The sequence below is a fragment of the Phasianus colchicus genome, chromosome 5 (assembly GCF_987193195.1).
Source record: "Phasianus colchicus chromosome 5, bPhaCol1.hap1.1, whole genome shotgun sequence".
Classification (NCBI taxonomy): Eukaryota; Metazoa; Chordata; class Aves; order Galliformes; family Phasianidae; genus Phasianus; species Phasianus colchicus.
The window spans coordinates 6753858-6768988 of record NC_143440.1 but is presented as its reverse complement, the minus strand read 5'-3'; the positions used below and the strand labels follow the sequence as shown (position 1 = coordinate 6768988).

The following is a 15131-nucleotide window of genomic DNA, read 5'->3' as shown; positions in this document are numbered from 1 at the left end:
AACATCAGAGTGAAATGTGTTTCTGATTCAGAAGAAGGAAAAGCAAACTAATGTAAGTATATTATTTTCAATCTAGGAACTGTTGCAATGTACTGCTCTGTGTAGACAGGGAGCTTAGGAGTTACAGTTGCTTAAAACACTTCATATGCAAAAGGAAAGCACTAAAGCTTTCTATTAGGCAGTGAATTGCTCCTAAGACACTAGTTCTCAAAATGTTTCCCTCTCAATCACGAGGTACATGTGTTCTACTGATGATGACATGCACAGCAAGATGACATTCTTGCTTTTCCTTTCTGCTTGCAATAGGGTACATGACCCATGAGAAACCAGAAGAACCCTAGGAATCACAGAACACACGCCAACTAAAATGCTCTTCTCTGCTGTAGTGTCCAACATGTCATCTGCTGTAGTCAGAATGTACTTTCAGAGTTTCCAATATATTTATATTGCTGAGGTGAGTGCAACTATGAAGGATGGAAGTGATTTCCATATAGGGTACTAAGAAATTTTACCTCAGTTTCATTTGCAAAACTTTTTTCTTGGATCCTAAAAACAACTCTCCCTACATCTGACCTTGAACTCTGCATTTCTAACAACAGTTCAGGGCTCAAAATACAACTAGTGACAGCAGTTAGAAAAAACAGCAACCAAAGATATTTTATTAAGTAAGCAGATGTGAAATGGTATTACTCAGAGTCAAGTATACATGGAGCCCTATTGTCCCATCTTTACATTTACATTGTACTCTGACTAGGTTTACATAGATTTTTAATATTTTTTTTTGCATTCACTGCCCTTTAATTCTTGATCTAAAACCTAATCTGACATAAAGGTACATTAAATAGAACAGACTGAGAAAATACTTGGGAATGGCTTTTTTAACAAAGAAACTAATTTATAGTACATAATTACTAAGTCAGCTATAATAATAGTTCAAAAACTGGACTGTATTACAAAGCATTTCTTCAAACATTCATTTTGGATTATTGCTGAAAGGTACTAATTGGTCTATTCTAGACTAGCTAACAAACATTCATAAAATAGTGAAAAATGCATGCTTTAGAAATCTGGTTTCTTCTTGCCTATGGACTAAAAAGAATGTGAAGTTGGAAGCAAGTGATGAACGTTTGTAAATGTGTATTAGTGGCATTTACAGTTTCTTTTCTTTTGTGCTAACAGAATCTTCAAACTTTTTCTCATTTTTTTCAGGTGATTTTTTGTCTTCAGGTTTAGTCCATGGAGGGTTGCGCAGCATCTGCTGAGGGTGAAAACCGCATCAGTGCATGCATCCTTGATAGTGGAAAAACCATGCAAGACTAAGTTTTTTTTATTTTTATTTTTAAACTTGCTTGTTCTGGTCTATCAAATGAAAAGCATAGGTGTACAATTCATTGAAGACCTTTTCATTCGTAGGATTACTGAGTACAGCTTGGCATAACTGCAGATGTATCAGTGATTTGATAACATCTTCCTCCTACTCTTCCCAGTGCTGTGGATATGACTGTATTAAATTGAGTCATTTGACTACAAGGCTACTCCAGGTCAAGTATGAAACAGTTCTGAAAACTGTTAATAGCTAAGAGCCATTGCGAATAGATGAACTGAAATCTGGTAGAGTGAAAGCCTGTGAACTGAGTAAGCAGTTCTGCATCAAAAGCATCAGAATAGAATGCGTAGAAATACTTCAAGTAACTTAATGCTTTACAAGAGCTTTTAATAAAAACCCAACAATTTGTTGGAAACTGAATACCTGCAAGCTTGTCTCTGTTTCTGCTGTCTTCAAACGAGATGTTGAATTATTGTAATTCCCCAAACACGTCTTGCCAACCTGTCAATACAGATATCACAGGTAATTACTGTTACTTTTTTTCTCTAAAATACCCATTAAAAAAAAAAAAAATCTAATCATTGGTGACACTTCCCTGGGTAGTCTGATCTTCCTGTAAATCTTTAGGAATTTTATATTTAGCTTGCTTTTTTTCCTTCTGTTTTTATCTCATAGAATCACTAAGGTTGGAAAAGACCTCTAAGATCACCAAGTCCAATCTCAACCCATTCCCACCACGGCAACCCAGTGCCACAAATTATACATGATGAATTATGAGTAGTGAAATTCATTCCTACAGTAGTCCCATGGAACAGGTGAATAATTACAATCTTCTGTTGTGTGTGGGGAAATAGTAACATTGAAAATTGACATTAGACTTGAGGATTCTGGTGTCCAGAAAAGGGCAATGAAACTGGTGAGGGGTCTGGAGTACACACCTTATGAGGAGCAGCTGAGGTAGCTGAGATTGTTCAGTCTAGAGAGGGGGATGCTCAGGGGAGACCTTTTCACTCTCTGTAACTACCTGAAAGGAGGTTGTAGTGAGCTGGGTGTTGGCCTCTTTTCTCATTTAACTGGTGATAGGACTGGAGGGAATGGCTTCAAGCTGTGCCTGGGGAGATTCAGGCTGGATGTCAGGAAATACTACTTTGAAAGAGTGGTCAGGCACTGGAATGGGCTGCCCAGGGAGGTGGTGGAGTCACCAACCCTGGAGGTGTTCAAGGAACATTTGGACGTTGTGCTGAGGGACGTGGTTTAGTGAGAACTATAGGTGATAGGTGGATGGTTGGACTGGATGATCCTGTAGGTCCTTTCCAACCTTGGTGACTCTATGATTCTATGACTCTTTTATTATTCTTCTCTCATCTGAACTACTAGATCTCTTCTGTATACTAATCATAGAGCTTATTGAGTAGTCAAAGAAATCTCAAGGTATCAGAAGGCTTGTTAGAGTCTATATCACTGTCATTTTGCTCCAACAAGAATGTCAATTTCTTTGCAAATATACTTTTTAAAATGATGGAAAACAGAGGTGAATAGTACAAACAAAATCCTGTAAGAATTAGACATCAGACTGCAAATCAAGAACACCTCTGCATTATAAGGTTTAAGTCTTTAACTGGCACTAAAATTTCTACTGTAATTAAATTAAATGTCCATTCAGGACTAGAATTAATGAAACTATAGGCAAAGAAATTAAAATGTGAAATATAATAAAGCATAGATAGTCTTTGGCCATTGCTTTAAAATTTGCTCACACTGAAAGTTGTATACTGGTTTTGTTATTAAAAACTAGTACATGCAAACAGAGTGAGAATTAAATGAAAGTATTAAAGGTGTAAAGGCTCTTTCCAACTGAATGATGACTTGACTTCTTTCAAATTTTCACATCTTCCCTGAGATGGTTTCCCTCAGCATAAATTCCAGGAAAATGTTTGAGGCTAAGCCACATCAGAATGTCTTTACACACCCCACAAAATCAGAAGTGATGGTGAAAACAAGTATAAAAATACTTAATATATAAATCTGTGCTTTGCTCATAGTAATATGAAGGCAAACACACATTCAACAAGAAACCAGTAATATCCACTAGAAAGTTTGCCAGCATTTGTGCCACTTTCTTTATATATAATTTTTTTCAATATGGTTGATGGTATTTTTCTAGGATATAATACTTTCTGTTTGCTCCAGAGAGGAAAGGAAACAGAAGAAAAAGAAGCTTAAATAGTATGCTTTGAGGCTTTTTTCTTGGACAATTTTGTACAGAAAAAAGAAACTAAGTCTGAATTAGTCCCACAGCACTTCAAATCACAGTCAGATAAACAATTCCTCACTCAGCAGAGAACACTGAAAATCAACACTATCATGCAAATTAAAAATGAAGAAATTACATAAATATCCTTCCAATGCAAATAGCATTAAATTGAAGTTAATTAAAAAGTTTAAGCTACTAAAGTGAGCCTCTGAGATAATGAAATTGAAGTGATTTGTGGTATGAACTTCTTTCCATAATTTTCCCACTACAGCTAATAATGGTGAGGTGAATATTACATAATAGGGAATAACCAGCGTATTGTTGATTAAAAAAATGTTTCTTACAACAACTTCTTCTTCTTTAATGACATAAAATAGAATAATCATAGGTAGATTAAGCTCTTGCTAAACACTAGAGAGTAAGAGGACAGATTTAACTTTAGTAAGCTTTTAACATTCCAAATGCTTAAAAGCATAGTCTGGCACAACTGTATTTGGTGTATTTACTACTAAGTTAAATAAAATGCTTCCAGCTTTGTCACATTTAGAAAATATGAAAGATTTGCAGGTGAACAGTCAGAGGGCAAAATACATTGTAGGTCAAAAAAGGAACAGCATTTCAACCTGTGTAATGAAGAGAGAAAAAACACAAAACCATTAGTGACATATCTCAGAATCTCACCCATGAATAAAGTACTTGTGCACAACAATCTCTGCATTTTATGTGTGGAAGCATGCTTTCCCTTGCCATTAATTGCTATCTCTGATTTTTCAAGGATATCTGCCAAATTAATTATAAATTATCTATAATTACAGGCTTATTTCTAAGAGAAGAATAAAGTTCTGGGCTCCCCAGTCCAAAAATGACAGGGATCTCCTAGAAGGAGTCCAACGGAGGGTCACAAAGATGATAGAGGCCCTGGAGCATCTCCTGTGTGATGAAAGCCTGAGTAACCTGTGTCTGTTCAGTCTGGGGCAAAGAAGAATGAGAAGGAATCTGATCAATGTTTCTAAACATCTGAAGGGAGGGGGGAGGCAAATGGATGAGGCCAGGCTCTTCTTGGTGCTGTGTAGTGATAGGACAAGGAGCAATGGCCTAAAACTTGAACACAGGAAGTTCCATACAAAAATATGGAAGAACTTTACAGTAAGGGTGATGGAGCACTGGAACAGGCTGCCCAGAGAGGTTGTAGATTCTCCTTCAATGAAGATACTCAAAATCCATCTGATTTTGAGTGTGCCTACCTGTGTAACCTGCTGTAGGGTACCTGCTTTAGCAGGGGTGTTGAACTCAATGATCTCTTGAGGTCCCTTCCAACCCCTGCCATTCCGTGATGCTGTGAAATATTCTCCTCCTTATATTACACAAGCTGCATTTTTATCATAAGATATCAGGAAGCATCTAATGTTTGAGCACTTAATTTTAAAAGCTCTAAAACACAGCACTGAAAATTCTGAATAGTGATAGCTACAAATACATTATTATTGTTGCTTTTTTGTATGCAACAGTAAAGAGAGAAATTTAAGAAGATGTGATAACTGAGGTTGGGCATGTTCTTGAAATATTGTTCCATCTTGATTAGTTTAGTATGCAATTTTATTAGCTAGGCATATTTATATGAAATTCAGGTCATAAAATGTGCAGCTTGATCAGTAAAGCATGCAAAATTTCAGAAGTTATGGTTTTCAGTTCAGCTAGTGAATTATACAGCAGAATAGGAGAAGTTTGCAGCTTGATGTATAAATTTTAATAGTGGATCAGCCAAGTGCGCATCTTCATTTAAAAAGAATTTTCAAAAAGCCAATCAAAATTCAGCATTTCCTTGGCTATTAAACTATTCAATTTCATCTGCAAACTGCCAAATGATGTAACTACAAGGGTATTCCATTCTATCTAAATAAAAGTTCTGTTTGTTTCTCAAGTAATCGTGTCATTTATCACAGGTAGACAGAAAATCAAGAAAATATTTCCATCTCTGCTAAAGTGATAAATTCTGGCAAATTCCTATTTCCAAATATTACTTTATATTTTGCAATACTGGTTCAAACAATCTGAAATCTTTAAAAGACAGACTTAGCTAAAATTAGCTAAGGCATTCGAATTACAGCAAAAAAAAAACCAACCCTGAATGTGAGAAACAAAATCATGCTTTCTAATACAACACAAGTTCTATCAGATGTTGCAATTAACTTGATATTTGAATTGTTATTACTCCATGCATAACAACCCAGGCCTGTTGCTTTACTGTATATGTGGCAGTCTCTTCATTTCTAAAAGAGCAATGGTCTACATGTCTGTATAACAGATTGCTACAATGCAGCTTTCAGACTGAAATTTGCTAGGTCACAACAGTTTAGCTCTCCACCAAAAGAAGTACGCGCTTACCATAGAATATCTTGAGTTTCAAGGGACCTATAAAGACCATCAAGTCCAAACCTTGGCTCCACAAAGGACCACCCAAAAATCAGACCATATATCTGAAAGTATTGTCCAGATGCTTCTTGAACTAACTGAATGGATATTTTGAATTCTTATATTTCTTTTTTCCCCCCCCATAATAATACAACTTTTCCAGCTTTTGAAGTTGAACATTAATCATTGACATATTTACAGAATAGCTGAACTATTACAATGTCATTCTGCTGTGGAAATAATGTTATTAGAAAACTGTTTATCAGGTCTGCTAAAGAATTTGTAACAGAGCGCTATTACTGAAATCACTTCAAGAATTTTATCATGATTTTCATCACTGGAATTTTGTTACAATACTGATTTCTTTGTTCTCTCCCATTAGTTCCTTGGGAAAGAGAAGGGAGAACACAATAATATCAAAGCTCTACAATTGAAGCTGACAGAGAAAAATGAAGGTAAATTCTGTGGTTGCTTAGAAACATGGATAAGTTTTGGTCCAATACTCAGTGTCCTTTGTCATGGAATGATTAATGAACATGCAGTGTTTGTTTACTGCAGGAAATTAAGGCAGTAAATAAAAGCACTATCACTTTTACCCATCAGTTACTCTATAAGGACACAGAGCAAGAAATGTAAGATGAGAAAAGAACAAATATTTCATAACTTGCTGGGTTTTAGCACTACCAAGAAGATAGCTTTAAATGACACACATAAGAAATATTTGAAATGAAAAAGAGACAAAGGACAAAGATGTCTTTATGAATCAGAAAAGGCTCCCAGGAAGTTTAGATTGGTCATGCATTGGCATAGGCTGCCCAGGGAGGTGGTGGAGTCACTGTCCCTGGAGATGTTCCAGATGTGACACTGAGGGACGTGGTCAGTAAGCATGGTGTGGGTGGGCTGGGGTTGGACTTGGGGATCTCTAGTAGTCTTTTTTGGCCTTAGTGATTCTATGATTCTATGATTCTGGGAAGAGAGAAAATAAATATATCTTTAACAGTGAAACTGAAGTTAAGATTTTACGGTCTTAGACAGACTATATGATTTGAAAGAAACAAGATGTGCTATGTAATATATTCTACCCACTTCTGGCTATGACAAGTCATACATCAAAGTTCATGACAGCAAAGATGTCAGCAGTGTCTAAATTAAATATGAGCTAATTTCATTTGGCCTGTCCCTATCCTGTCTGTAAACAGCATTTCATTTGTACTCACTCCAATGTATACTATATTAATTATAATGGACACACATAATGCCATGAAGAAAAACTGCAGTATGTTTACACATTTGAGACAACTGGAAGAATGTTTAGCCCTTCAGACCATAATCTGGTTGAAAAAAGCAACTAGCCATTTCCCATTAACATAAAAATTGAAACACTGCATGTTCTTCTCTAGTCAGTCTTTACCACAGTAATTCTTCTAAGACGTAAATCACATTTTATCAGAGAGATGAGTAAAACTCTAAGAAAGTGTTGTTGAAACATTGGGTTTTCAAGAAACACCTGAATTTTAATCATATTTATTTGAAGTCCCAGTCTTTATCTTGGCCTCCACAATTTCTAATGAATTTCTAACCAATGACACATGAGAATCTATCAGAAGTTCTTCACTACTTAGTCTACTCCCTTCACTGGGATTTTAGCAGCTGTAAAACTTCTGATAAAAACATACAAAACCAAATTAGGCTAAAAAATACAAGAAAAATTTGAATGGATTCTCAAGACTGGATTTTTATCCAAGTGATAGTGTACATAAGAACAAATAACAGCTTTGTATTATTGAAAGAACATGTTTGGGGGTTGGAGCTTGATGATCATTGAGGTCCCTTCCAACCCAAGCCAATGATTCTATCATTATTTCTATGATTCTATCATTATTTAGGCAAATAATTAGCTTCCAGTTATTTAAGGTCAGATGGTGATATCTCCAAAACAACAATACTAAGATTATTTGCAGAAAGTAGCATGTTTAGTTCATTTTTGAAACATAATTAATTTGATTTCTTTCTTATCTGTAAAAATACATATTTGCTGACATAAGATAGGAAAATAGTGACCAAAGATTTATATCCCAATGTCATCATCACATTTCTAGTATTGCCTATACAACTCTCATTCAGATTAAAAGTGAATGTAAGAGAAAGAAAGAAGTTTGAGCAATAAGTGGGAAAACTATTCATCATTGCAACAAAAAGTGGTCCAGTTACGTCATTAGACCTCTAAAACTGTTGGAAGTGTTTTGAAAAAATTTCAATAGGTTCTCTCTGAAACTCTTGCTTGCGTTTCTTTAATTAAAATTTAAGACTTGTGTTCATGAGAAAAAAAAAATGTGGTTTTCATGCTTAAAGTTTGTCTGGCATGAAATCAAAAGTTCAAGTATGGGATCCTAGGAAAGAAGATGGATTTCACCTAAGTCTTCAATGGGACTGTAGCACAGAAATAGAGAAAATCCTTTGGGGAAGGAATTATTTAATGCCCTCCTGGTAGGCAAATACAGTACTTTGTGTTCAGCCACATTTTGAAAATACATATTTCTACAAAACATTACAGATACTGCCATATTTGGAGATCTACTCTTTCATTTTAAGGACGAAACCCTTTCATTTGGTCCTGTATCCGAGGCCATGCTTCTTCACTGCCCAGTTTATTACACTGAAAAACAGAAGCAGCATCTTTTAATCATACTGCATTTTTTGTTTCTGTGAAGGATAAATATTGCACTGAAGGTATGGCAGTCCTAATAATCTATTTTTTAACTCAGCTTTTGAGGCCATTCCTTAACAGACACTACAAGCTCAGCACAGTGAAATTTCATCGACTTTTTTGCATACTGGAGTGAAACTTCCCTTTTTTATGTGAACAGACTGAAACTATGACTACTGCAAAGTTATGTAATATATATCCATTTTTCAGTTGGAAGATGGATTTATAGCAACACAAAAGCAACGCAAGACTGAATAAAACTTTTGCCTCCTTTATTTTCCAATAAGGACCATTATCCTGCAGGGCACAGGGAATTTATACTCCCCTATAGAATGTTTTTCCTAGTTTTAATATCATTTCTCCATAAATGAGGTTTTGTCAAATACAGATTTAACACACCTTAAAGATTTATGATTTAATGGAAATGTGAGTCCCATAGAAAACAGAATAGGTCTTAAAATACGGTAATAACTGAGAGATGAAACAAGGCTTAAATCCCATGAATCAAGCTTAGATGTACAATCTTATTTCTTTATCTGTGAATTACAATGCATTTAGAAGGAGGAAGGAAACAGAGTTAAGGCTTAATCTGTTTTCAATCACGACAAATGCTTCAACTTCTCAAAACTTCTGCCTACAGTTAGAGCCTTCCTCTGTTCTCTCCCAAAAAAATTTCATACCAGTTTCAGTCCTCTTGACTAGATAGACAAGCATACAATTGACAGCAGTGCAAAATAACACCTTTCTTGTCCAAGTAAACAAAAAGATGAAATCCCTGCATTTCTGGAAAAATACTTCTTTTTCCAGTGTCAGTCACTGCCTATTTTGATAAAGAATGAGCATTTACTCATTGCCTTGAGTTGAGCAATGTTTAATTTCTCTTCTTTTTTTCTCCCTGATTAATGTGTTTGTTTCAGTAAAAAGTTAGCATCTCTTTCCACAAATGTTCACAGCAAAGCTCTACCTAAATTAGCTGATATTTCATTTAATGTTTCATAACTTTCCCATGCTGTAACCAAACTTCAGTCATAATGGACTTAGCTCCAGCTTCAGAACGTTAGATTTTATTCTTTCTTCTCCTTTATTAGTAAGATCTCAAGATGTAATGTTTCCTTAGACATAAAGAAGATGTAATGTTTATTTAGACATAAAGAAAGTCATGACAGCAAATTACGCACAAGTCATGACAGCAAATTACGCACTTACAGATAACCTATTAATCTTTGCCCCTCTAGAGGATGTGGCAGAGGAAAAGTCGTTTATAACTGAATAAACAATAAATGCACCCAGTAAATTGTAATTTATCTAGCTTATTTGTTAGGTACTTTGTCACCTGGATCTGTTCCCCAGTCTTTTCTTTGTACTGTGACACATTGCTATGATTGCTACCAGCAAGCCACATGCTCATCTCCACAGGAGATAGTTGTGTGCGGATGAAAGTGCTCAGCAGTTCACTCAAGAACCACTGTGACTGTCTGATATTTTTGACGCTATCTTCTATATTTTCACAAGCTAGAACTGTGGATCCTATCCCACTGTGGATGGGATTGCCCACTTTCAATGTTACATCATCATTTAAGTAAATCACATGGATAATCACCCAAGGTTTTGATGTTTTCATAGCATCTAGATTAAAACCTGATTTCTAGGTGAACTCAACTTACATCCCGAGTATCGCACTCCTGCACACTCTGGTTTTCTTCCTTTCTTGAGGCCATGTGCAGACTCTCTTTCTCTGCTGAGGCATTTTGCTGCACATTGAAAACAAAGAAAGAAAAGGAAAATTAAACCAACAATTAACACAGACAAAACTTCATAAATGTCAATTTAGAAAATCAGGATAATTACAAAGATCTGATATTGCAAACAGCTAACTACTAGTTGCACTGCATTTTTCATAAGTTTTACAGAAAGGAGTGTTTAATGTTCATGTTTTTGAATATCTAAAGGGAGGTGGAAGGCAAATGAATGAGGCCAGGCTCTTCTTGGTGCTGCGTAGTGACAGAACAAGGAGCAATGGCCTAAAACTTGTTCCATACAAAAATACGGGAAAGCTTCTTTATAGTAAGGGTGATGGAGCACCAGAACAGGCTGCCCAGAGAGGCTATGGAGTCTCCTTCTGTGGAAATATTCCACCAGAAGATCCATCTCAATGCCTACGAGAGCAACCTGCTGTAGGGTACCTGCTTTAGCAGAAGTGTTGGACTCAATGATCTCTTGAAGTCCCTTCCAAAACTTGCAATTCTGTGATTCTTTTTTAATATGCATTTTCATTAAGTCATTCACTTAGAAAAGATCGCTTCTGTATAAATAATCACCATTTTCAATCTGAAACTGACCACACAAAAGTGACTTTGTGCTATATTGTTTGATATGTTACTAACAAAGATCAATGCTTAATAACATGGAACAACTTAAATAAAATTTTCTCTGGCATCAACATTTAGATGGGGGGGGGAGGAGAAAGAGGAGGTAAAGGAGAAAAAAGTATTTTCCAAACTCACATTTCTCTGCTTCTTGTGAAATAATGGATTATCATTTCATACCTGGTCTTTCATCTGTACTGAGTTCTTTGCCTGTTTGGGCTGCAATCATAGCACAGTTCTGCAAACTTAAATTTCCTCTTACTGAATAAGATGGGTGTATGTGCATTGATTGATTCACAGTACATGTACAGCACGCATTAACCTGATTTCTTGACTACCTACAGCAGTAAATCTACACAGGAGGCCAGGAAAAGCAGTCAGCTTGAACCTTTATAAACGTCTCTGCCTGGATATCAGATTTCTCAGCATGTCACACTACGAAACCAGGGGAGTCTGGGATATTCAGGGGAGACTGCCACCAAGGAAACATTTTCCCCATGTCTTACTTTCAAATACTACTGCTAATCAACAAAATAAAAACATTTCCCATTCTCATCCGATAACACTACTATCTGAGTGTAATGCTTTATCCTAGAAGCTTCATTTGTTGTATGATTTCTACTTGACAGGCAGCATATCATCCCAGCTACTGCACAACCATCATCGCCAAATACTTTTCATATTGCTACCCTATGCCAACATTGATCTGTATGTTTTGAGATCTAGGTTGAAATGCCATGACACTTCTTGCATGGGTCCAAGGTTAACAGAACCATAAAGACAAAAAAGGACAGAAGATGAGGAGGAGTTTTGCCAGGCCCAGGCTAGTAGATTTGAGTTCTGTTCTTACAGCCAGAATGGCATAGAACATTCTTACATTTTATGCAGGCACGTTTAATCAATAACATTTTAAAGCTGAGATTGACTTCTTACACCAATCAAGGGAAAAAAAAATCAATATTAAAATAAAACACCAATACTTATGAAGGCTTATAAGTTTGCTGATTATGTAGGAAGTTTTCAAGAAGACTTTGCAAACAAGATTCTTTGTTATTAAAAGAAGTCTCTCATAATAAGAGTATCCTATTCTCTGCAGGAATGAAGCCCATTTACTAGATTGACAGCTAACCTAATGAAAATGCCACCAAGTACTCTGGAGCAAATTGATTTGGAAACAGTTTCTGAATTCCTTCCCAATTTGCCTAGAGCTTTTTGAACTTCCCTCAAAGCTTTTCTATCCAGGATTTCACATGTGAATATTTTTTCAAGGACCAGCAGTTTTTTAACCTTTTTTTCTTGGAAATATTTTTGAAGTTACAAAATCTTCCTGGTGAGACTTTACAAGCCTGACTAGAAAATGAGCTTTGCATTTCAGATACTTGAAATAAGCTACATTTTTACAATGCATTATGCACACATGCTTGCTCATGGAACCCACTGGTGTTCTCTTGGTTTGTGGTCAAAATTTCAGAATACTTATACCTGAAAAGCAAGCCAAACTGATTATTTCTTTCACTTCTCTTCCAAAGTCTGTACTGGAAGAAATGACAGAGCCCATCCCCGATACAAGTCTTTGGCGTTCATTCACTTATACTTTCTACATTCTTTTACTTCCAACATCTTACAAATGTTCTTCTCAAAGCCTGTATTCTTACTGTACTAACCTCACTTTATGGCTAAAGAAAACCAGAAAGTTAAGTCAACAGAATCCCACCTTCTATAATCTTTAGACTTTGATACACAGTTGAATTCTTTCCTACTGCAGAGATGATCACAGAATGGCTCTGGTTTGAAGATAGTTTCAACCCTCTGCATGATCATGTTATCCAATCCTGCATCTTTCCTCATGGTTTTTCAGCATCACTGCACCTCTCCTTCTTTAGTCAACATTTGGTGATAGGAGATGTCACAGTTCCATTGACAGGTCTACTCGCCAGATACTTTGCCCACATAAATCAACACATTTATGCCCTGTCACTTAGATCATCAGGTCATTCTTTTCCACACTAGGGGTTTCTATTAATATTCAGTTTTCATGTTAAAGAAGTACTTCAATTAAGGATATTCATGTGGATCTAATAAAAGAATTGTATGGCATTTTGAATGTAAGAAAAACAAAATAAGCAATTTCTTGCTGAGCAGAGAGAGGTTTATGATAACTTAATAAAATAAATAAATCAGTTGCATAAGAACCAAGATATTCTTTCTACAATGACATACACTGTTATGACAAGCATATCCACAATCTGGACTTCCAGTCCAGGAATCATTGGAGTTTTTCCAGAAACTGTTTTGCACTGGCCCAAACATACAAAATAATACACAGAAAGCCTGCAAGCTAGCAGGTGTGCCTGCTCTACCTGGCTATACTTCATTACATTAGACTGGTGCCTGAAGCAAGATCAGCAGCAGAGCCTTCCAGCCTGGGGGTGCTGGCATTCACCTTCTTCCAGAGGGGCTGCTAATCACGGGGACTAGAAACATGAAACAACCAACGCCTGAGCTCTGATAGAATCATAGAACCATGAAGGTTGGATGAAACCTCTAAGATCCCCAAGTTCAACCCCATCTCCACCATGTCCACTAACCATATCCCTAAGTACCATATCTCCATGTTACATGAACAGTCCAGGAATGGTGACTTCATCATCTCCCTGGGCAGCCTGTGCCAATGCAGTACCACTCTTCAATTTTTCTCCAACATCCAACCTGAACCCTGGAAACCAAGGAATTCGTCTGCAAACCACAGGCACACACAGGCCAGTTATTCAAGAAAAGGTGTTGATCCTATCATCTTTCCCTTCCTCCTCTTTTTAGTCCCAACCTTTGCAGTTGCAAAAGTAGAGTCACTTTTTGCATCGTGCAGTAGACTTTTTACTTGCTCACCTAGTTCTATGAACTTCAGAAATTTTAAAGAGGTAATCTGTTAAATCTCTCCACAACAGAAATCACAGATAGATATGTATGACTGCCTGCAAAGAAAAACAAAGCAAATCACTGTATCACATTTTTTAATATCCTGACTATAAATTCTTTCACAGTTTAACTCACACACAGAAATATATGAAAAGTCCAATTCTAATAACAAAACATTGCACTATGTATTACTATGATGTGATGGTCACTGCATATACATACATATATTTGTGTACATCTGTATACATATTTAAAAGAGGTAACTAACTTTTCTCTACTAAACAGTCAATATTATTCACCAGTAAGACAAGAGACAGTTCACTTTTCATTTCTACTCATTTCCACATCACATCTACAGAGTTATGTTTACACAGGGCAATTCATCTCAAAGGACTGCAAATCCAATGGAATACGAGATAATTTAAATTTCTACATATTTCTTAAACAAACAGAATTCCCTTGATTATTTTTTTTTTTTGGTTTACACTATACTTTTAAACATCTTTGAGGTGGAGAATATCTGCACATTATTATATAATATCTACATTATGCCAACACTGAACATAACAATTACAAGTTTTTACAAAGAATCCAGGAAAAACTCAGTTCCAATGAAATTGAAAATTGTAAGCACAACTTTAACATGGATACTGAAATAACATTTTCCTTTCTTCATTTTTCATGAGTATTTGTGTTGGTTATAATGGAATTTCTCAGAGATGAATGTTTATGATAAGCTCACATGGCTGAACATCCATTAGAAGGAGAGGATTTATTCTTTCAAATAGATCTTTGAGATGATATGAGTTATATTTAGATGGGCTAATTTCCTGAAGCAGCCTTTTCAGAAAATTAGTATGAGTGCATTACTTTCCCTCATGTATGCACCTGCCTCTCATAGTATTATATTATCTTGAGCACAATATTGGCATTAAAGTTTTTACATTTTTCTTTATGGGATTTTGGTATGGGATTCCTCTTCTCTTGAAAAACTACTCTAGAAGAAGAAAAAAAAAACTTCATAAAATCTCACTGCAAAGAGCCAGGGAAGGTATCCTGAACATTTCTAGCATCATTTGGAGCATTTCCTAATACATCACAATTTTCCCAGTTAAAGTGAGTCTCCTCAGGAAAATAATACCTGACACA

General features: G+C 35.9%; 1 protein-coding gene across 11 annotated transcripts in view; it reads right to left on the bottom strand.

Moving 5' to 3' along the window:
- Nucleotides 1-631: 631 nt before the first annotated feature.
- The window catches only part of LOC116237891 (leucine zipper protein 2-like), a 169964-nt gene continuing 155464 nt past the window's right edge, over nucleotides 632-15131 (bottom strand). For 10 of the 11 annotated variants that reach the window (XM_090140241.1, XM_090140240.1, XM_090140243.1 and 7 more), the window contains 3 exons: nucleotides 10365-10451; nucleotides 1751-1828; nucleotides 632-1258 (listed from right to left, as the gene is read on the bottom strand). In XM_090140241.1, coding sequence (XP_089996367.1) covers nucleotides 1151-1258; nucleotides 1751-1828; nucleotides 10365-10451 — 273 coding nt within the window. In that variant the 3' untranslated portion in view covers nucleotides 632-1150. The remainder of the gene's footprint in view (nucleotides 1259-1750; nucleotides 1829-10364; nucleotides 10452-15131) is intronic. The other variant, XM_031607318.2, reaches the window with a different exon arrangement.